Below are 19,084 nucleotides of genomic sequence, written 5' to 3'. Positions count from 1 at the left end.
AGATGAACAAGAATATTACAGACACGGATACAGTGGACAGACAATGATGGACAAAGAGATATGCAGCAGACACAACAAGGCAAATAGAAGACAGGAATGTGAAGACCAAACACACACACACACACACACACACACGCACACACACACGCTTAACAGGTCAACCACAAGCATAGAGAGAGACAAAGTGTGACTTACAGACGTACGGTATGCAACAGAAAAGAGAGAGAGAAAGAGAGAGAGAGAAAAGGGGGGAGTTGCTTAAATAGGTCAACCAGGCACACAGAGGCATACAGAGAGACAGAAAGAGACAGAGAGAGATAGAGCCGAGCAGTCCACTTCCTTGACTGTTTCCGTCATTGTCATGGTTCGAAGGAGGGATGGCATGAGGAATTCCTGGTGAGAGAGAGAGAGAGAAATCCGGTGACGTATATCTTGTTTTATATTTATTACCACCAGACGATTTTTTCCTCAGCTAAGAGGGGTTTCTAGTAGAGAAGGAGTTAGTTAAGGCTATCTAACCCTCCAGAAAAAAAAAAAAAGTCTTCTAAATTTGATAAAGTCGTCTGGAGATAGTAAAAATAGAATAGAAAATAGGGTCACCGAATGATTAAAATCGTCAGAAGACAAGAAGCAGAAAAAAAGTCACTTGATTTAAAGGTTAACCACTTCCCTCCGATGACGTATTATTATTATTATTATTATTATTATTATTATTATACTTCTGCAACCTTCAAATGAGTTCATTAAATATAGGGAGAGAAATTAAGCTGTGCCGGGGTTAATGGACACTTTATAACCCCGTCACAATAAATGGCTCAAGGTTTTACAGACTCGTCATTAGGTATCGTGAATAAACCAAAGAAAAATGCGTCACCCGACTGAAGGGGTTAAGGAAGCTGTGAGGTATGCGGATGGAGAAAAGTATGCCAGTATGAGAGTATGCCATTAAGCGTAATATGAGCACCAGTAACAAGGAGAATGGTATGCAGGTTTTATTCTGTGCACCGGTACGCAAATTATTCTAAAGCACTTGAATATTTTATACCTATAGTGCTGTGCCTCGAGCCTTTCTTTGCTTATATTCGTGCCCCCTCAAGACGATTATATTTAGCACTGGAGAGAATTTTCAAAGTGCAAGGGTAAAATTACAGTCTTCATCAACCCTTTCACCACTTCAGATCTTTTTCCATTTTTTTTTTTAATAGAAAAGAAAGAGCTTGAGACAAAGTTTGCAGGGCTTGTTATTTATAAAGAATGTCGGACAAAAAATAAATTGTCTCATAGCAGTTACAATGATCTGCAAATGACGTCTACGGACAGAGGTTTGTTCAGCAAATTCCCCAGACATTCATAAACCCCTTCAATTCAGCGACGTATTGATTCTTATTCTTATTATTATTATTATTGTTACCACCAGACGATTTTTATTCATAGCAAGGCTGTCTAGTAATAAAGGAGGGTTACTTAAGGCTTTATTTAACCCCTTCAGTTGCCAAAGTCTCCTGAGCTGAATAAAATCGTCTGGAGGTAGCAATAATAAACCAAAAATACGTCATCGGATTGAAACAGTTAATTTCGTAGTATTTTTCCATAACTGTCAGGGCGGGTTTCGAGTTTCCCCGTAATTAAGTCATAAATTAGCCAGGAATATCCGAAAGGGCCGTAAGATCCCCGTTACAGATAAAAACTATATGCACTCTCTCTATACATGAGCAGCATTCTTAGGCGGGGCTGCAGGTTTTCGTGTTTTTGAGAGAGAGAGAGAGAGAGAGATGCTTGTGTTCAGCGTTTGTGTATGCTTGTGTATGAAGATGTTTGCTATTTTGCTTGTGTGTGTGTGTGTGTGTGTGTGTGTGTGTGTGTGGTCGTATTGTAAGAAACTGAAGATTTCTCAGCACGTACTCCTCAGCGATTTATTCTGCACATTACACTTAAATATCCTTTTCACTGGTACTACTGCAAACTCTGTATATATAAAAATGATTTGATAGCGCACAAGTGAAAATTAAGTTGTAGAGAATAAAGCGCTAGAGAAGTGGTGTTACGAAGCCTTCCATGCCACTCTAAGAACGGCATTAGGGCTGGGAAACAATGAAACAAGACCTCATCCCACTTAATGACTGTTAATGAGTTTGGCAAGATCATTTCGGATTTCGACACAGATTTGAGACAGTGTGATGAAACAACTGACCTCGCCTGTACAATACCCGCTGGAGAAGACGTGAAAGTAGGGGCTGCCTGGTATCTGCCTCTCTCATCACATACATCACCTACCCACCCCAGGCCTTCACCACCATCACCATTACCACCGCCACCATGACTACAGCCAACACTGCTACTTTCACTACTGCAACCACTACAACCATTACAACCACTGCTACCGACATCATCACCACAACTACTACTGCCAACATCACCACTACAGCTACTACTACTAACATCACCACTACAGTTACTACTACCAACATCACCACTAGCACCACCAGCACTGTTACCACCATCATCAGTACTACCACTGCTGTTGCCACCACCACCAGTAGCTACAGCTATCCCCATCACCACTACCACGACGATTACTACTATTTCAGTTTCTGCCGGTATTGCTACTGGTCACCTTTGTCTTTCACCCTACCACCCACCACCAGCATTACCAATCATCAGCAGCCTAAGTCATTTCACACCAGGACAAAGGCCTCGCACAACTTTCCCATCCACACCTGTTGACTGTTAGCCTGTTTCATCCAGTCCCAGTAAATCTTTAATCTAACTTGCCATCTTGTACTCTGTCTGCCCCTTCGTCTGTCTCCATCTGTGGACTGCTGCTCAGTTACCCTAGTTGTCCATCTATTATATGTTCTACGAAGGACGTGACCCACGCACATCCATTTATACTTTTCATAGTGATTATATTCTCTACTTTCATCTGTTCCCTTACCTACGAAGTTCCCTATTTATCCTCGTGACACCTAACATAATCATTTCCATTGCTGTCTGAACACTTTCAATTTTACGTTCAAAATATTTTTTTAGATTCCATGTTTCTGATCCATAATTTAGAAATGGAAGGACATACTGATTATATAGCCGTCTCTTTTACGATAAACTACTTAGCCTTGGTTCAGTTACTTAGCTTACCAAAAACCCTCCATCCCACTCGATGATTTCACCACACCCACATAAGCCTCTCACTGCCAGCACTGTCTCCTCTCCATCACAAATATTACTTTCCCCTCATACCACAATTAATCTCTTCAACTCTGGCCATCTCCAGCACTATTGCCAAAACCACCCTTCCACTACACCCACCTCTCACCTCCACCATCACCTCATTTTCCTCTCCACCAACACTGTTACTCCTCCTCCCCTACACTAATCTGCACCATAACTGATGCTCTCGAAGGCTGAAGTCAGAATCCTGTCAAATATATTGCATTATGACACTTAGAATATCCTAAGTTATACTCTCTGGCCTCAAGATACATTCAGACATATAGTCCCAGATCTCAAAATACTCCTACATTCAGATATGCTCTCAGGGCCTTAAATTTCACTCAAATATACTCTCAGACCTGAAAATGCACCCAAATACGCTCATATCTTAAAATGCTCTCTACTCTCAAACCTCAAAATGCATTCAAATATATCCTCATATGAGAGAGGGGGGGTGTGAGGTGGGAACAGGACAGTGGAATGGCAGGGGACAGGGCGACATGGAGGCGATTTGTTTGTGGCCACCCTTACGAGATTAAGGCGTCTAGCAACAGATAGATAGACTGACTTCAGAATGCAGTCAGATATACTTCACACCTCACGCGATTTGACCATCCATCACATCTGAAAATATCTCTCTATATCAGTTTTTTTTTTTTTTTTTCAGTGCCACAGTGCCTTTAACCTGCTCTTCCTTTCTTTCTTTTCCTTCTTTTCCATTCCTTTCTTTTCTTATCATTTCCTTTCCTTTTCTATCGTTTACTTTCCTTTCCTATTGTTTCCTTCCCTTCCCTTCCCTTCCCTTCCCTCCCCCTCCTTTTCCGTTTCCTCCTCTTCCCCTCCTCTCCTTTCGCTCCCCTTCCTTCCCCAACACTTCCTTTCCTTTCGCTTCCCTTCCTTCACCCACCCCACACGACGCCTTCTCACCTTACTGGAGTCGCAAGGTAGCACAGGGCAGAGATTTACAGACAAAGTGGTTCATACGTACAAACGAAATGCAGACAAATCGCAACACAGATTCAGATAATACTCAAACAAACCGCAACGTAAACAGAGATAATACTAGGTGATGTGAGGTGTGTGTGTGTGTGTGTGTGTGTGTGTGTGTGTGTGTGTGTGTGTGTGTGTGTGTGTGTGTGTGTCACCCTACATAATGCTTATAAGCTGAAGAGACATTTAGCCCACCATGCCCCCTTTTGGCTGGAGACGTCTGGTGAGATTCTCCTTGATTTGAGAGGGGGTGGATGGCGAGGTAGGGAGGGGTGAGACCGGGAGGGAGAGGGGATGGGGTAAGGGAAAGAAGAGACGGGGAGGGTGAATGAGGAGGCAGAGACGAAACGAAAAGGAGGGAGGAAGGAGTAAAGGAGAGATTATTGAGGAGAGGATGTGGGATAAGGTAGAGATGAGAAAGAGATAGGAACAGATGAGGAGATAGGGAGAGATGAGAGACAGAGATGGAGGAGAGTGGATGGAGTAAGGGAGAGATAATGAAGGAGAGAGAGTGTGAAAGTGAGAAAAATGCGGAAATGAGGAAAGAGAGGGAGTATGATAAAAGATTGATGCCGGAGGTGTAGAAAGGGTTAAATAAAAATATAGAGAGAGGTAAGACAGAGACGAGAGGAGATGGGTAAGGAAGGGAGGGAAGGGGGAGAGGGAGGAGGATAAAATAAAGATGAGGTAGGAAGAGATAGGGTTAGATGAGGAGATACTCGTATGAAAAGGTGAGAGACAGAGTGAGAGGAGAGAAGCTTAGGTAAGGGAGAGATGAGGGAGACACAAGGGAGGGTAAAAAACGGGATAGAGGTGAAGTGAGGGAGAATGGGAGGTGGGAAAGGCTAGAGATTAGAGAAGAAGAGATGGAGAGAATTAAGGTAAGAAAGGAAGGGGAACAGGGTATGAAAAAGATGAGGGAGGAGATAGAATGGATGAGGAGACTGGTAGAGGTGAGAGATGTAGAGCCACACACTCATTCACACATCATTCAAGCCTTTGGAATCCTGGCTCCTTCTTTCAGGCCTAACCATCTGCATTTCAGTTTCCTTTATTTTGCATACACCTGCCAGATACTGAGAAACGAAATCTTACAGCACGACAAAGAATCAAGAATCCAGCCATATCCTTTGTGTTCTTTTTCACTCATTTCCTTTCATTCTGCTTTGCCATCCTGTTCTTAAGCTTCTTGTATTAGTGAGTAGGTCTGTCATTTAATATTAAAGCCCGACCATCTAGCAAGGACCTCAGGGATTTTGTGATCTGAGTATATATGTAACCCTAACTCTCTCTCTCTCTCTCTCTCTCTCTCTCTCTCTCTCTCTCTCTCTCTCTCTCTCTCTCTCTCTCTCTCTCTCCTTTGTACCTTATCAGCCTGTTTCCATCACATATGTCATCATTCCCTCTGCCCCGCCTACTTTTCCCCCTCCCTCTCCTACCCCTGTTCTTCCTCCCTCCTCTTTTCTCTCTCCTTCCCTCTTCCTCCTTCTCCTCTTTCATGCTTTACTTTTTCCTTCCCTTTTCTTCTCCCTCCACCTCTTTTATAGCGATTTATTTTGCACATTACACCATATTATCTTTTATGTTACTGATGCAAATAGTATCAGCATTAAAGTAATACAAGTTAGCTTACCACAGAATGCTAAGGTGTGATATACAAAATAAATCGCTTTAGAAGAGGTGCTACGAAAAAGACTATGGGCTCCATCCCATGTCCTTCCATTGCCTCGTCGCTAACACTTATTCTGACCCTTTTCCCCTAAGTCCTTTATTTTCTTGTTCTCTTCTTTGTAAGTTTCTTTTTAATTTTTTTCATTTCCTTCTTTTTCTCTCTTTATTTTTATTTTTTATGCGTAAAAAAAATCACGACACTTCACCTCCACCCTTATCATGCGTTCTGGTGATTGATGAGTTGCCCCGCCCCATCTCGCCCTGTCCCCCACCCCATCCCAGTCATCACCCCACCCACCCCACTCCACGCCACTCCAGCCCTCACCCCACTCTATCCCATCCCCACACTTCGCGACATGCCACCCCACCCCAGGCCTCACTCTTGCAGTCGCTGGAGTATATAACATGTCCCTCCAGTCTTTCCTTATCTTTCCTCCAGTCTTTCCTTACCTTTCCTCCAGTCTTTCCTTACCTTTCCTCCAGTCTTTCCTTACCTTTCCTCCAGTCTTTCCTTACCTTTCCTCCAGTCTTTCCTTACCTTTCCTCCAGTCTTTCCTTACCTTTCCTCCAGTCTTTCCTTACCTTTCCTCCAGTCTTTCCTTACCTTTCCTCCAGTCTTTCCTTACCTTTCCTCCAGTCTTTCCTTACCTTTCCTCCAGTCTTTCCTTACCTTTCCTCCAGTCTTTCCTTACCTTTCATCGAGTCTTTCCTTACCTTTCCTCGAGTCTTTCCTTACCTTTCCTCGAGTCTTTCCTTACCTTTCCTCCAGTCTTTCCTTACCTTTCCTCCAGTCTTTCCTTACCTTTCCTCGAGTCTTTCCTTACCTTTCCTCGAGTCTTTCCTTACCTTTCCTTGAGTCTTTCCTTACCTTTCCTCCAGTCTTTCCTTACCTTTCCTCCAGTCTTTCCTTACCTTTCCTCCAGTCTTTCCTTACATTTCCTCCAGTCTTTCCTTACCTTTCCTCCAGTCTTTCCTTACCTTTCCTCCAGTCTTTCCTTACCTTTCCTCCAGTCTTTCATTACCTTTCCTCGAGTCTTTCCTTACGTTTCCACAAGTCTTTCCTTCGCCCCTCGACTCTTATCCTTCAGCGCCTCCCTCTAGCAAAGGCTAAGTTGTAGGGGATTGAGGAGGAGGGTAGGACAGACACAGGACACATAGAGGGAGACAGAAGAGGGTAATAGGGTTTAGTCTGTTTTCATCTGACGAAACAGGTCCACTTCCACAACCTGAATGTCGTACAGTGGCTACATAAAATCCGATCATCCTTAGTTATGATGTAGTTATGAGTCTCCTTAGTTTTTATTCAAATCCCCCCTCCATTTTTATTATACTTCGTTGGTTTTTAGCTGAAGGGGTTAGGCATATTGTCAGCTTAGAATGAACGCACTATATCAGACAGTGGTATGGTGCAACTTTGTTTTTTTCAGAGTCATGCATCCACCCACCAAACTCAATAGACGTCTGGGGAATCGAACCCACGACTGAGCGACTTTCGAACGTAAGGCCAATACCACACCAACCGAGCCATCCAGTCGCCGACCCTCAGTGTCTCTCTGTCTCCCCGTTCCCCTCCAGTCCGCCCCATTTTTCATCCTTACTTCTATACACCTCACGGGTCATATTCCCTCGTCACCGGCATCAGTTTGTCCTTGGATAGTCCTTAGCGGCGGGAAATTGAGGGCATGTCCGTCGTGCGTGCGTGTGTGTGTGTGTGTGTGTGTGTGTGTGTGTATGTGTGTGTGTGTGTGTGTGTTACTAGTCAGTTAGTCAGGCAAACACTCATTCACTCTTACAATCAATCACTCGTGTGTGTGTGTGTGTGTGTGTGTGTGTGTGTGTGTGTGTATGTGTGTGTGTGTGTGTGTGTGTGTGTGTGTGTGTGTTCCTGCTTAATCACTCACCCTCTCATAACTCATCTGCATAATCCTCCACTTACTCCCTCAATCAATCACTTAGTTTCTTTTTTTTTTTTTTTCCACAAATACTCAGTCACTTAATCATTTAATCGACCAGAAATTCACTCCTCCAGTCACCAATTCTCTCTCTCTCTCTCTCTCTCTCTCTCTCTCTCTCTCTCTCTCTCTCTCTCTCTCTCTCTCTTCTATAAATAGAGAGTAAGCCTTTATTAATATTCAGGCCTGGCCGGCTTTACAGTGAGGTGCGTAAGATCCGTGTATTCTCTCTCTCTCTCTCTCTCTCTCTCTCTCTCTCTCTCTCTCTTCCTTGCATAATCTCCCACTCACTCACCCCTGTCACCCCCACTCGCCCCTTCTCCCCCTGTCACCCCGTTATCCTCCACCCCCACATTCCATTCAAAGTATTTTTACCCAATCTCATCATTACTCCCCCCTCCCTCTCACCCCCCTTCTTCTCCCTCTCTCCTTTTCACCCCTCACCTTTCTCTCTAACCCCTCCCCCCTCCTACTCCAACTCCATTTTTCTCTCTCGTTCTCTCCTCTCTCTCGTTGTCACCTATTTCTCTCCTCTCTATTCCTCTGCCTGTTTCTCTTCCTTCCTCCTTCTCCTATCCTCCTCCCCTCTCATTCATCTTCATTTTTCACTTATAACCTCCTTTTTTTTCCCTTTCCCCTCTCCATCCTCTCCCTCCCTACGTTTATTCTTTTTCGCCTCTCCTTCCCTCCTCTCTCTTTCTCGCCTTACCATTTCTTCTCTCATCCCTTTCTTCCCATTTCATTCACTCCATTTCCTCTCTTCCTTGCTCTCCCCTATTCTCTCCCCCGTTCCTCCTCACCTTCCCTCTCTCCCTCTTCTTTCCACCCTTTACCTTCTATTTTCCCATTTCCATTTCTTCTCCTTGTTGTCTTCTCTCTTTCTCTCCGCATCTCCCCTCTCCCATCCCTTTTTCTACTCCCTCTTGCTTTTCCCTTCCCTCCTTCTCCCATTCTACATGGTGGTCCTTCTCACTTTTTTCTTGCCGGCTTCGACTGCAGGGTTTGGTGGGTGGGGGAGAGCCTTCTTGCTGTACCATCCTTACCTTCAGCTTGAAGAATTAGATACCGTATCGTAGTGATAGTCTTCTCTGTAACAAGCAGCCTCGAAAGGACCATTAGGTCTGTTGCTGTTTGCCTTCCTTTGTACTTTATACTCTCTCTCTTCCCCCTCCCTTTCACCTCTCAGTTTTCTTTCTTCCTTCTCCTTCCCATCCTTCGCACCCTTTCCTCTTCCTTCACCCCATCACCTTTCCTCTCTTTTTCTCTCATCTTCCCTCTCCCTCTCCCCTTTTCCCCTCCCCCTCCCGCTCCCTCTCCCTCTCTCTTTTTTATTTTTCCTCTCCCTTATCTCCTCCTTGTTTCTCCTTCTCCCCTTCTCTTTGTGTGTGTGTGTGTGTGTGTGTGTGTGTGTGTGTGTGTGTGTGTGTGTGTGTGTGTGTTTGGTTTGATTGGATGATATGTATGCGATGTGATTGAATATTTTTGCATGGCTGAGAGAGAGAGAGCGTCATTTAGAGAGTCATTACCTACACAGATCTTACGGTCCTTACTAGTTTGTCTGGCCTGGCTGTAAGTAATCATGAACGAGAGAGAGAGAGAGAGAGAGAGAGAGAGAGAGAGAGAGAGCGTCCCCCTCCTCCCCGTCAATGTTATCGTCGTCACCCAAATATTATCTTTATTGAATCTTGTCGCAGCTCCTGGACTCTCAGTTGTCGCATTCCGGAGCGTCATTACGTCCCCTCCCTACCTCCCTCCATCTCTCTTTCTCTACCTCCCTCCCTACCTCCCTCCATCTCTCCTTCTCTACCTCCCTCCTTACCTCCCTCCATCTCTCCTTCTCTGCCTCCCTCCCTCCCTACCTCCTTCCATCTCTCTCTCTCTACCTCCCTCCCTCCTTCTCCTCCTGCCTCTCCTCCTCATCTGCCCCCCTCCCTCCCTCCATTTCACCTGTTCTCTGTTCCCTCCCTCCCTTCGTTCTCTACTTTCCTCCCACCCCATCTTCCCATCTCCCTCCTTCTCTCCCTTCCTTCTGATCTGCCTCTCTTGTTTCCCCTGTCTCCCAGTTCCCTCTTTCTCCCCTACCCTGGCTTTTTTTCTCTTCCTTCTTCCGTTTCTACCTGTACTTTGCCCCCTCCTTCCCTCTCTCCCTACAGCTCTCTCCCTCCCTCCTGTCCTCCCTTCCTCCCTTATTCCCTATCTTCCATCTCTCTTCCTCCTTCTATGCCCTGCCACCTTTTCTTTCTCCTTCCCTCCATTACTTTCCTCCCACCTGATCTTTCTCTCTCCCTCCCTGCTTGTCTCCTTTCCCTCCCACCTTCCCTTCCTTCTGGTCTCTCTCTCTCTCTCCCTCCTTCCAGCTATCTCTCACTCTCTCTCTCTCTCTCTCTCTCTCTCTCTCTCTCTCTCTTGTATCTTCCTCATTCCATTCCTATTCATCTCTATCCTCTCTCCCGTCTTCCTTTCCTCTTTTTCCTTCCTCATACCTCCCTCTTCCACTTTCTGTCCCCCAACATCCTGCTTCTCTCTACCTCTCCCTCCCTTGTCATTTCCTTCTCGCTGTTCCTGTTGTTTTGCTGTCACTCTCTTATCCTCATAGCATAGTTGGCTTATAGTTTTATCTGATGCAAAAGGCTTGGACGTAGTTAAGAAGTCCGTTTGTTTGCATTCATTGTACTCCATTATATTGCTTTGGACTCCCTTCCCCCTTTTCTCCCTTTCACTCTGCTTCCCTTCTTTTCTCCCTCCCCTGTTCTTCCTATTTTTATCTCTTGCTTTTCCACTTTCCTTTCCCCTCACCCTCCCTTCCTCCTTCAGTCCCTTCCTCCTTCCTTCACTCCCTCCCTTCCTCTCTCCCACCTCCTTTTCCTTTCTGTCATATCTCCCGCTGTCACTCCCATCGTTCCATTCCTTCCTTCTTTACATCCTTTCCTTCCTTTCCCTTCCTTCCTCCTCGCTTTCCTCCCTCACAAACCCCTTTTCTTTCTTATTCCCCTCCCTCCCTTCCCCACCTTTCCACCCCATTTCCCTTCGTCCCCATCCTTCCTTCCTTCCTTACTTCCCTTCTCTCCCCATCCTCCTTCCCTCTCTACTTCCCTCCCTCCTTTTTCCTTCTCCTCCCCTCCCATTTCCCCCCGCCCCATATGTTCTCTCTCTCTCTCCTCTCATCCCCACCCCCATAGGTCCCTCCTCTTCCATTTCTTCGCCTCCTTTCTCCCTCTCTCCTAAGACACTGAATCTCACAAATTCGTCACTAATCACATCTTTATCATTATCTTACCCAGAAGAGACTCAGGGCCCTTGCGTTATATTGCTAGGCTTCGTCATATACCGTTGTATATATGTGGCTATTTTTTAAGGTCATCTGAGTTAACTGTATCTCTCTCTCTCTCTCTCTCTCTCTCTCTCTCTCTCTCTCTCTCTCTCTCTCTCTCTCTCTCTCTCTCTCTCTCTCTCTCTCTCTCTCTCTCTCTCTCTTTCTGTGTGTGTGTGTGTGTGTGTGTGTGTGTGTGTGTGTGTGTGTGTGTTTAGAAGGGAGGTGGAGGTAAACTGTTTCACTTATCTCTCCTTCTTTTTCCAAGCCAGTGCCTTCTTGACGTTCTTTCTCTGAAGTGAAGTTTATCGTCCTGATCTCAGTACGTTTTCTGTCATCTTGCCTATTCACAAAACTTTACCAGCATTTCTTGTATTCCAGCCTTTCTATCCAGCAATCCACCACTTTTTAGGATGGACAAATTTTCTTTATCGTTCTTCATACGGGTACCTAATTTTATGCATGATTAAAGCAAATCTTATCAGAACACCTAAAAGCTTTTGTCCATTAAAAGTCAGGAAACACAACTTCTGAAATCGTGGATGCGGCGATTTGAGAATTAAAGCAGAGCAACAAAATTACGATGGCTGCCCTATTACTCAGTCTTCTCAATGACCTAAGTATAATCTGCAAACTAACGCATTATTCTTTTAAGTTTCTACGTCATTTTCTACGTCAGAATTTCACTTGACAAAGTTGACAGTATTATGACCACTCGAATAACATGCATAGCTCTCCTCTGTCGGCGGTCACAATTTTCTCCTAAGTTTATGACACCACCTCCCTCTCTTCCCGCCAACTTCACCCACAACAGGACCCGTATTTATAAACTCCCCCAAAGCTAAATCTATGAATGAGATTGTTGTGTATGCTGTTGCCTTCACTCACACAAGTACCGAACACTTTCCAGTCTAATTACGGTGAATATGAAAGCGACCGTATGCGAAAAACAAACATAAGTATGATAAGAGTTGACGGTTATGGAGATGTGTTTGTCCTGTATGTTGGGTCGGATCCTTTTGAGATACGATCTGTGAGAGGTGAGAAGTCCCGTCAGTTTAGGCGGCTCACTTTAGTCTTTTCACTTTAACTTGGCCTAAAATTGCCATCTCCTCATCTTGAATACTCAGTTGTGACAGTAAATTAACGTTAGAATATGATGCTGGTCTCGAAGAAGTGCCTTGAGAAGGATGCAGAGCCATAGAATTGTCTTATTCTGCCTTTGAGCTGCATGAAATAAGCTGCAAATTGACGAAAATCTGGGCCAAGTTAAGGTGAAATGAGTATACCTTCTCTTCCTTCCCAAATTATCCCTGCATGTGATACGTTAATTTCCTTTTGCAATTCACGTATGGATGATATGTCAATATTAAAGAGGCAAAATAAAGAAAATGAGAACAATAAGGCGTAACATGCACCTTTTGAAGTATGCTTTCTTTGAGAGCAATTTTACGCCAAGTTAAAGTGAACAGAGCATAATTGTCAGTGCTGGGGCTCAATCAGTGCTTTTACTCCGGTATCATTATTGCGATTTACCCTCTCTGCTTCTGTTATCATCCTCTGCCTCTGTCTGTGTCCTCGTCACCGGTTGTTCGTCTACTGTGTCTAGTTTTTCTTCTCTTGTAGCTGTGATACGTATTCCCGTCCTCTGTGTTTGTCTGTAGCTCATCCACAGTCTCCTTCCTTTGCTGTTCCCACTCCTGAGGCTTATATTTCTCTCCAGTTTATTATATTTTCACTGTCGGGGTATTCTCTCTTCACTGTTTGCATTCTAATTTCACTTATTGCAGTTCATTAATTCTGCTTTTATTTTAATCGCTCTGCTTTCATTCAGGTCTCACTGTAGGGATTTACCTGATGTTGCTGCCGTTTTAATCGCTCTGCATTCTATAATGATTGCTGCCGTCATTCTGATTTCACTGCTGACTTTATTCGCAGCTGCTGTCATTCTAAATTATGGCAGTCACCGGCTGATCGTCTCCTGTTTCTAGATATATTCTCTTCCTGTTCGTATGCCTGTCTCTCTCCCATATACGCTCTTCCTCTGTCGTTTACTTGTTTCTTTCATTCTGATTTTACAGCTTAAGCGTCCTCAGTCTCTTCTCATTTACTTCTCACTGCTAGCATTCTGATTTCACTTATTCAGGTTTACTCACTCTGCCTTCCTTTTGGTGGCTCTGCTTTTAATCTGCCTTCACTGTCAGAGTTTAGTCATATTACTCTTGCTCTAATTTCAGTACTTGGGTGTACTCACTGTGCTCTCATTCTAATTTGTGGCAGGCAGAGTCGCCGGCTTGGTGCGGGAAAAAGCCGGGAACTGCTTCAAGCCCGCCGGCAGCTTTCAGGGACTTAATTTTCAGTGGGTCCCGCCCATCGCATTATAACACTGCTGCTGGGGCTCCTGTCTCCTCCTGTCTGCCTCTGCCTGTCTGTCTCTCTGTCTCCTGTCAACGTCTTATTGTTCTTGTCTCTTGCTGTCTTTCTGTCTTCCTGCATCTCCTGTCCCTTGCGTCTTTGTGTCTCTTGCTGCCTTGAGTCTTGTCTCCTCCTGTCTATTGCTGCGCCTTGCATCTGTCTATTTGTGCGTCTCCTGTCGTCGTCTTATCACTCCTATCTCTTGCTGTCTTGATGTCTTCCTGCGTCTTTGTCTGCCTCTTTCCTATCACTGCTGCTGGTGCTTCCGTCTCCTCCTGTCCGCCTCTCTCCATCTGCCTGTCTCCTGTCAACGTCTTATTGTTCCTTTCTCTTGCTGTCTTGCTATCATCTGCGTCTCCTATCTGCTGCATCTTTGTATGTCTCCTGTCACTCCTCCCGGGGCTCCTGTCTCCTGTCGGCTGCTGCGTCTTGCCTCTCTTTCTTCTGTCAACGTCTTATTGTCTCCTGTTGTCTTCCTGTCCTCTTTTTTTTTTCTTTTCTTCTTCTTCTTCTTCTTTCGCTGTGTCTAGTTTCAGTGTCTTGTTCCTGTTAGCGTCCTCCTGCTCTTGTTTTTTTTTCTTCATCCTGTTCCGTGTCCTGCTGTTCTCTTTCTTGCTGTTTTGCTACTGTTTTCGATTCCCCTCCTGCTCCGTGTCTCCTGTCTCTTCCTCCCAGTCTGTATCTCTGCCTTGTTCTAATCAACGTCTCTCAGCTCCTATGAACGCTTATGCTCTTCCCTCTTGCCTCTGGTCCTCTCAACAGTTTGTTCTTCTCTCTTGCTATCTTGGTATTATTTTTGTCTTCCTCCTTTTCTGATTCTCTTTCTTGCGGTCTTGCTACTCTTTTAATAAATTCGTTTTTCTCTTGTTTCTTGCTGCATCCTTCCTCTAGTTGTCTTCCTTTCTTAGCTCCTGTCAACGTCTGTCTTAATACTGTCAACATCGTTCTCTTCACTCTTGTCTTGCGTCTCCTATCTTGAGCTTACGTTTAAATTTCTTCCCTTCCTTTTTCTATTTCTAGTTTGTTCTTGTCTTCCTCCTGCATTGTGTGTGTTTTCTGCTCTATCTCTTGCCTCTCTGTCTTTTCCCTGTCATTATATTTACGATACTCCTGTCTGTTTTTCTCATATCTTTTGTCTGTGTTTCTTCTCATTTCCCTTTTCTCTTGCCCTTATTTTTATTTTTATTATTACTATGCTCTACCTTCCTCCTGCTCTGTTCTTCGCACCTTCTGTCTTCTTCCTATCTACGTTTTTTGCTATTCTCCTAGCTCTTTTTCTTGATGTCTTTCTATATTTGTTACCTGTTTCTTCTCAGTGTTCGTGTCCGCCTCTTCTTATTTCTGTCTCTGTCTTCCTGTTGTCTTTCTCTTCTGTCTTTTTCTTTCACCCATCTCTCTTTTTCCTGTGTTTTCCTCCCGTCTTTATCTTTCTCCTGTTTCACTCACCCTTCTCCACATATCCCTATTCTTCCTGTCTCATTTTCCTTCATTCATAGTGCACCTCCGTTTCTCGCAGTCCCCACTTATTCTGTCGGTGTTTCTTTTTTCTTTATCATGCTTCTGTATCATTCTCTGCTGTCTTTTTCTTCCTTCTGGCCGTGTTTCTTTCCCCGTCCTCTCATTCCTACCGTCTTTATTTTCTGTCACTCCTTCTTTCATCCTTGTCCCTCGTACTTCTTTTCCCTCTCTGTCTCCTTCACCCCTGTCTCTGTTTTACCCCTGTCAGTCTTTCTCTTTCATGTAATTTGCACTTTCCACTTCTGGCAGCACCCATTTCATCAGCCACGCTCCACACTTCTATCCTGCTCTCCATTACACTGCCATCTTCTTCTCCTCCTTGACTCTTTGATATTCCTCACTGATATCGTCCTCATTCCCTGCAGCCTATAGTCCGATTCTGCCCTTTGTACCTCTCCCTTTACCCTCGTCTACTCGACCCTACCTTTCTGTACCCTAGCCTACCCTACCCTACCCTACCCTTCCATAGTGTACTCTGTCCTACCCTGTCTTATCCTACCCTACCCTTATATTGCCCTTTGTACCCATCTCCCATCCTCTCCTATGCTTGTCATGTTCCCTCTGCTCTTCCCCTCCTCCCTGCCCTATCCTAATCTAACCCAAACTTGCCCATCTCCCATCCTTCCTTAACCTAGTCTTACCCTAGTTTTTTCTAATCCTGTGCTACCCTATCTTACCTTACCCTACACAAGCACTGAGCTATCTTCCTCTTTATCCCTCTCCTTCCCTTCCCTCTCCTTCCCTTCCCTTCCCTTCCCTTCCCTACCGTACCCTACCCTATCCTAATCATGTCCTCTCTTTTCCTCTCACTGTCCTATCCTTGCCCTCTGTATCCTTCCCTTACGCCTCACTTGCCCTAGTCTTGCCTTTGTTCCTTTCCTTCCCTGCTTGGCTTCTATTCTACCACTGCCCTTTCCTTCCCTGCCCTACCCAGTCCTGCCTAAACCCTGCTCCCCATATCTCCTCCCCAAAACTCTACCTAACCTAGTCATCCTAGTCTTACCCAGCCTTGCCTCTACCCTCTCCTTGATGGCTTCTTCTTACCTTTTCCTACCCAAATATTGTCCTCTCTACCCAAATCCTACCCATCCCATCCCAATCTAACCCTACCTTACCTTACCTTACCTTAACCTGTGACACCCAACCCAACCTAACCCTACCCTACTCTGCTCTACCCTGCCCAACCCAACCTTTCCCAACCCAACTCTGCCAAACCCTTGTCTTCCCCTCCCTCTCCCTCTCCCCAGGCCCTGCCAAAGCCAGTCTTGCCCAGTTTTGCCCCTGCTCTCTCCCTGCTTGCATCTTCCTCATCCACTCCTATTCCTGCCCTACATTACCCTACCCTACCCTGTCATATCATACCCAACCCTACCCTTGTCTTGCCCTCCTTACCCCTCTCCCCAAGCCGTGCTCAACCCAGTCTTGTCCAGTCTTGCCCTTTACTTTCTCCTTGCTTGCATCTTCCTCACCCACTCCTGTTCCTACCCTACCTTCCCCTACCTTGCAATACCATACCATACCCAACCCTACCCTTGTCTTTCTCTTCCTCCTACCTCTCTTACCCAGCCGTGCCCAACCCAGTCTTGCCCAGTCTTGCCCCTACTCACTCCCTCGTTGCTGGTGCTGCTGCTGGAGATCATTGCAGGGGCTGATTATTTGTGGTGGTGTCATTTTGCTGGCGGGATCAGGGGGTTGGGAATGAAGAGGAGACGGGGAATGAGGGGCGGCGAGACGAATGGGGAAGAGGGGGAGGAGGGGGAGAGAGAGAGGGGTGAGGAGGAGGAGAGGAGAATGGAGGTAGAGGTGGAAGAGGAGGAGGAAGAGGTGGAGGAGGACGAGGAAGGGGTGGAGGGTGGAGAGAAACGAAAGGAAGACAAGAAAGAGAGAGTGAAGGTGGATAGGAAGACGAGGAGTGAGGAGAAAGACGAATGTGAAAGAGAGAGAGAGAGAGACAGAGAGACAGACAGACAGACAGACAGACAGAATCAACAATTAGTGCAAAAAATATATACCGTACCAAGAAAGCACAGAGGCTGAACGCATGATGCAGGGCAAGATATCCTCCTCCTCAACTTTTTTCTTCCTTCACTCCTCTTTCTCCACTCCTTCTTTTTCTCATTTCCTTCCCTGCTTCACTTCTGTCTTTTCTTCTCCACTTCCGTTCCTTCTCCTTCACTCCTGTCGGACTCATCCTCCTCTACTCCTCCACTTTCTCCACTTCTTCCCCACTCCTCCTCATCCACTCCTCTTCTTCTACGTCCCCTTTCCTCCTTCCTCCTACATTCCTTCTCCTCCTTCATTACTTCACTCCTCCATCTCCTTCACTCCATCTCCTTCATTCCTCCTCCTCTCCCGCTTGTCCTCCGCTGTCCACTCCTCCACCTTCCCTCTCCCCTACTCGTTCCACATGCAGCAACGGGGTGGAGCCAAACACTATGGCATGCACCCCAATAAACCTGACCTTTGACTAATAATCTTTAGCGTTTACCTCAGTGTTTTCCTCTCCTAGGTCAGACAAACTCCTGCCTGATTTCTGCTCTCGGTATCCCCATCAGTCTTGGGTCGCCGCATCCCTCCCTGTTTTAGACCCGGGAAAAATGGCTCGTTGGGAGTGTTGTCTCGGGGTTTATTCGCCCCCTCGTGGTCGGGACAATTCTGGTACTACATTCCAGCCGACGCCAGACGATTTTATTCACCTGAAAATTAATTATAAGCGTCTGTAGATTAAAGATAAATGAGAACATAGATGAGTACATTCGTCTGGCGGTAAGATACGTATCAGTAGGGTTGGTTAGCTGCATCCTCCCTTTCCTTTTTTTTTTTTTTTTTTTACTATTTAATAATTTGCCAGTGAATGTTAATAAGAAAACGATATGGGTTTCTAAGCAGTTTATGTATTTTTTTTAGAGGGGACAAAAAAATTTCCCAAGATTCTACAGTAGAATATTTCAGTTTCGACCCAGTTTTACAATACATACTGTACACACACACACACACACACACACACACACACATATATATATATATATATATATATATATATATATATATATATATATATATATATATATATCTATTGCCAGACGCCTCAATCCCGTTTGGGGTGGCCACAAACAAATCGCCTCCAAGTCGCCCTGTCCCCCGCCATTTCACTGCCCTGCTCCCAACTCACACCCCCTCTCTCATATACCTCATATATATATATATATATATTACTTAATCTAAAAAAGATATGGTTATTTACGTTTTATCAAGTAAATTCGCGTAGCATGTATACCTGGGTAATTTATGATCGAGTTTTAGAGACCATGATCAAAGATTTTTAAGCCAGAGCAAATTTATGCAGAGCAAAGCTTGTCTGTGTTTACTGAAGACGGGCAAGTAGAGAGAAGCATATGATTTTCCCAACCGTTCTGGACCAAGATGCACAAACAAACTATGATCACCTCTGTTGTTACTTTTTTTTTTTTCTTTAGGAAGAACAGAGAAAATGTAGAATCTTTATGTGCCTCTAGTTCTGTCTTGGAAAACAAATTTCAATCACGGGCGGAGTTATCATGAGCTGTTTTCAGTTTTTCCAAGGAGGACAAAGAAAGAGTTTAAAAGCTTTCTATGTCTCTTGTTCTTCCTGGAGATCAAATCTGATTTACGAGTGGGCGTTGGTCGTAAATGAGTTTGAGAATCCCACCTGATGTTTACAAAAGATCACGGGACTGTGTATTTAACCCCGACAATACGGTTATATCTCTTAGATTGTGTTTTCCATATGATTTTTTTTCAGTTTAGACGGAAGACTTTTCTGACTGGATGAATTATATTAGCAGTTGAAACCTGTACAGTAATTTTTTCCCCATGTAGCTGAAATCAAACCAATACGATAATTTTTCCTCATGTAGTTGAAACCAATAGCCTAATTTTTTCCTCATATATGCGTCAGTATATCCTTTTGCTTTCATATACCCTTTCCTGCTTGCCCTTCAGCGACGACGTTCCCCAACACCATTACTGAGTGGTAAAC

At 44.9% G+C, this 19,084-nt stretch overlaps 1 protein-coding gene across 1 annotated transcript in view; it reads left to right on the top strand.

The window, feature by feature from the left end:
- Positions 1-2,116: 2,116 nt before the first annotated feature.
- Positions 2,117-19,084, top strand: part of ds (dachsous cadherin-related 1) — a 42,114-nt gene continuing 25,146 nt past the window's right edge. The window contains exon 1 of the mRNA XM_080271728.1: positions 2,117-2,227. Coding sequence (XP_080127854.1) covers positions 2,117-2,227 — 111 coding nt within the window. The remainder of the gene's footprint in view (positions 2,228-19,084) is intronic.

The sequence above is a fragment of the Coenobita brevimanus genome, chromosome 47, assembly GCF_032717465.1.
Source record: "Coenobita brevimanus isolate Jiangsu-jjx chromosome 47, ASM3271746v2, whole genome shotgun sequence".
Classification (NCBI taxonomy): Eukaryota; Metazoa; Arthropoda; class Malacostraca; order Decapoda; family Coenobitidae; genus Coenobita; species Coenobita brevimanus.
Note: the sequence above shows the minus strand (reverse complement) of the source record. Positions and strands in the feature narration are given on the sequence as shown.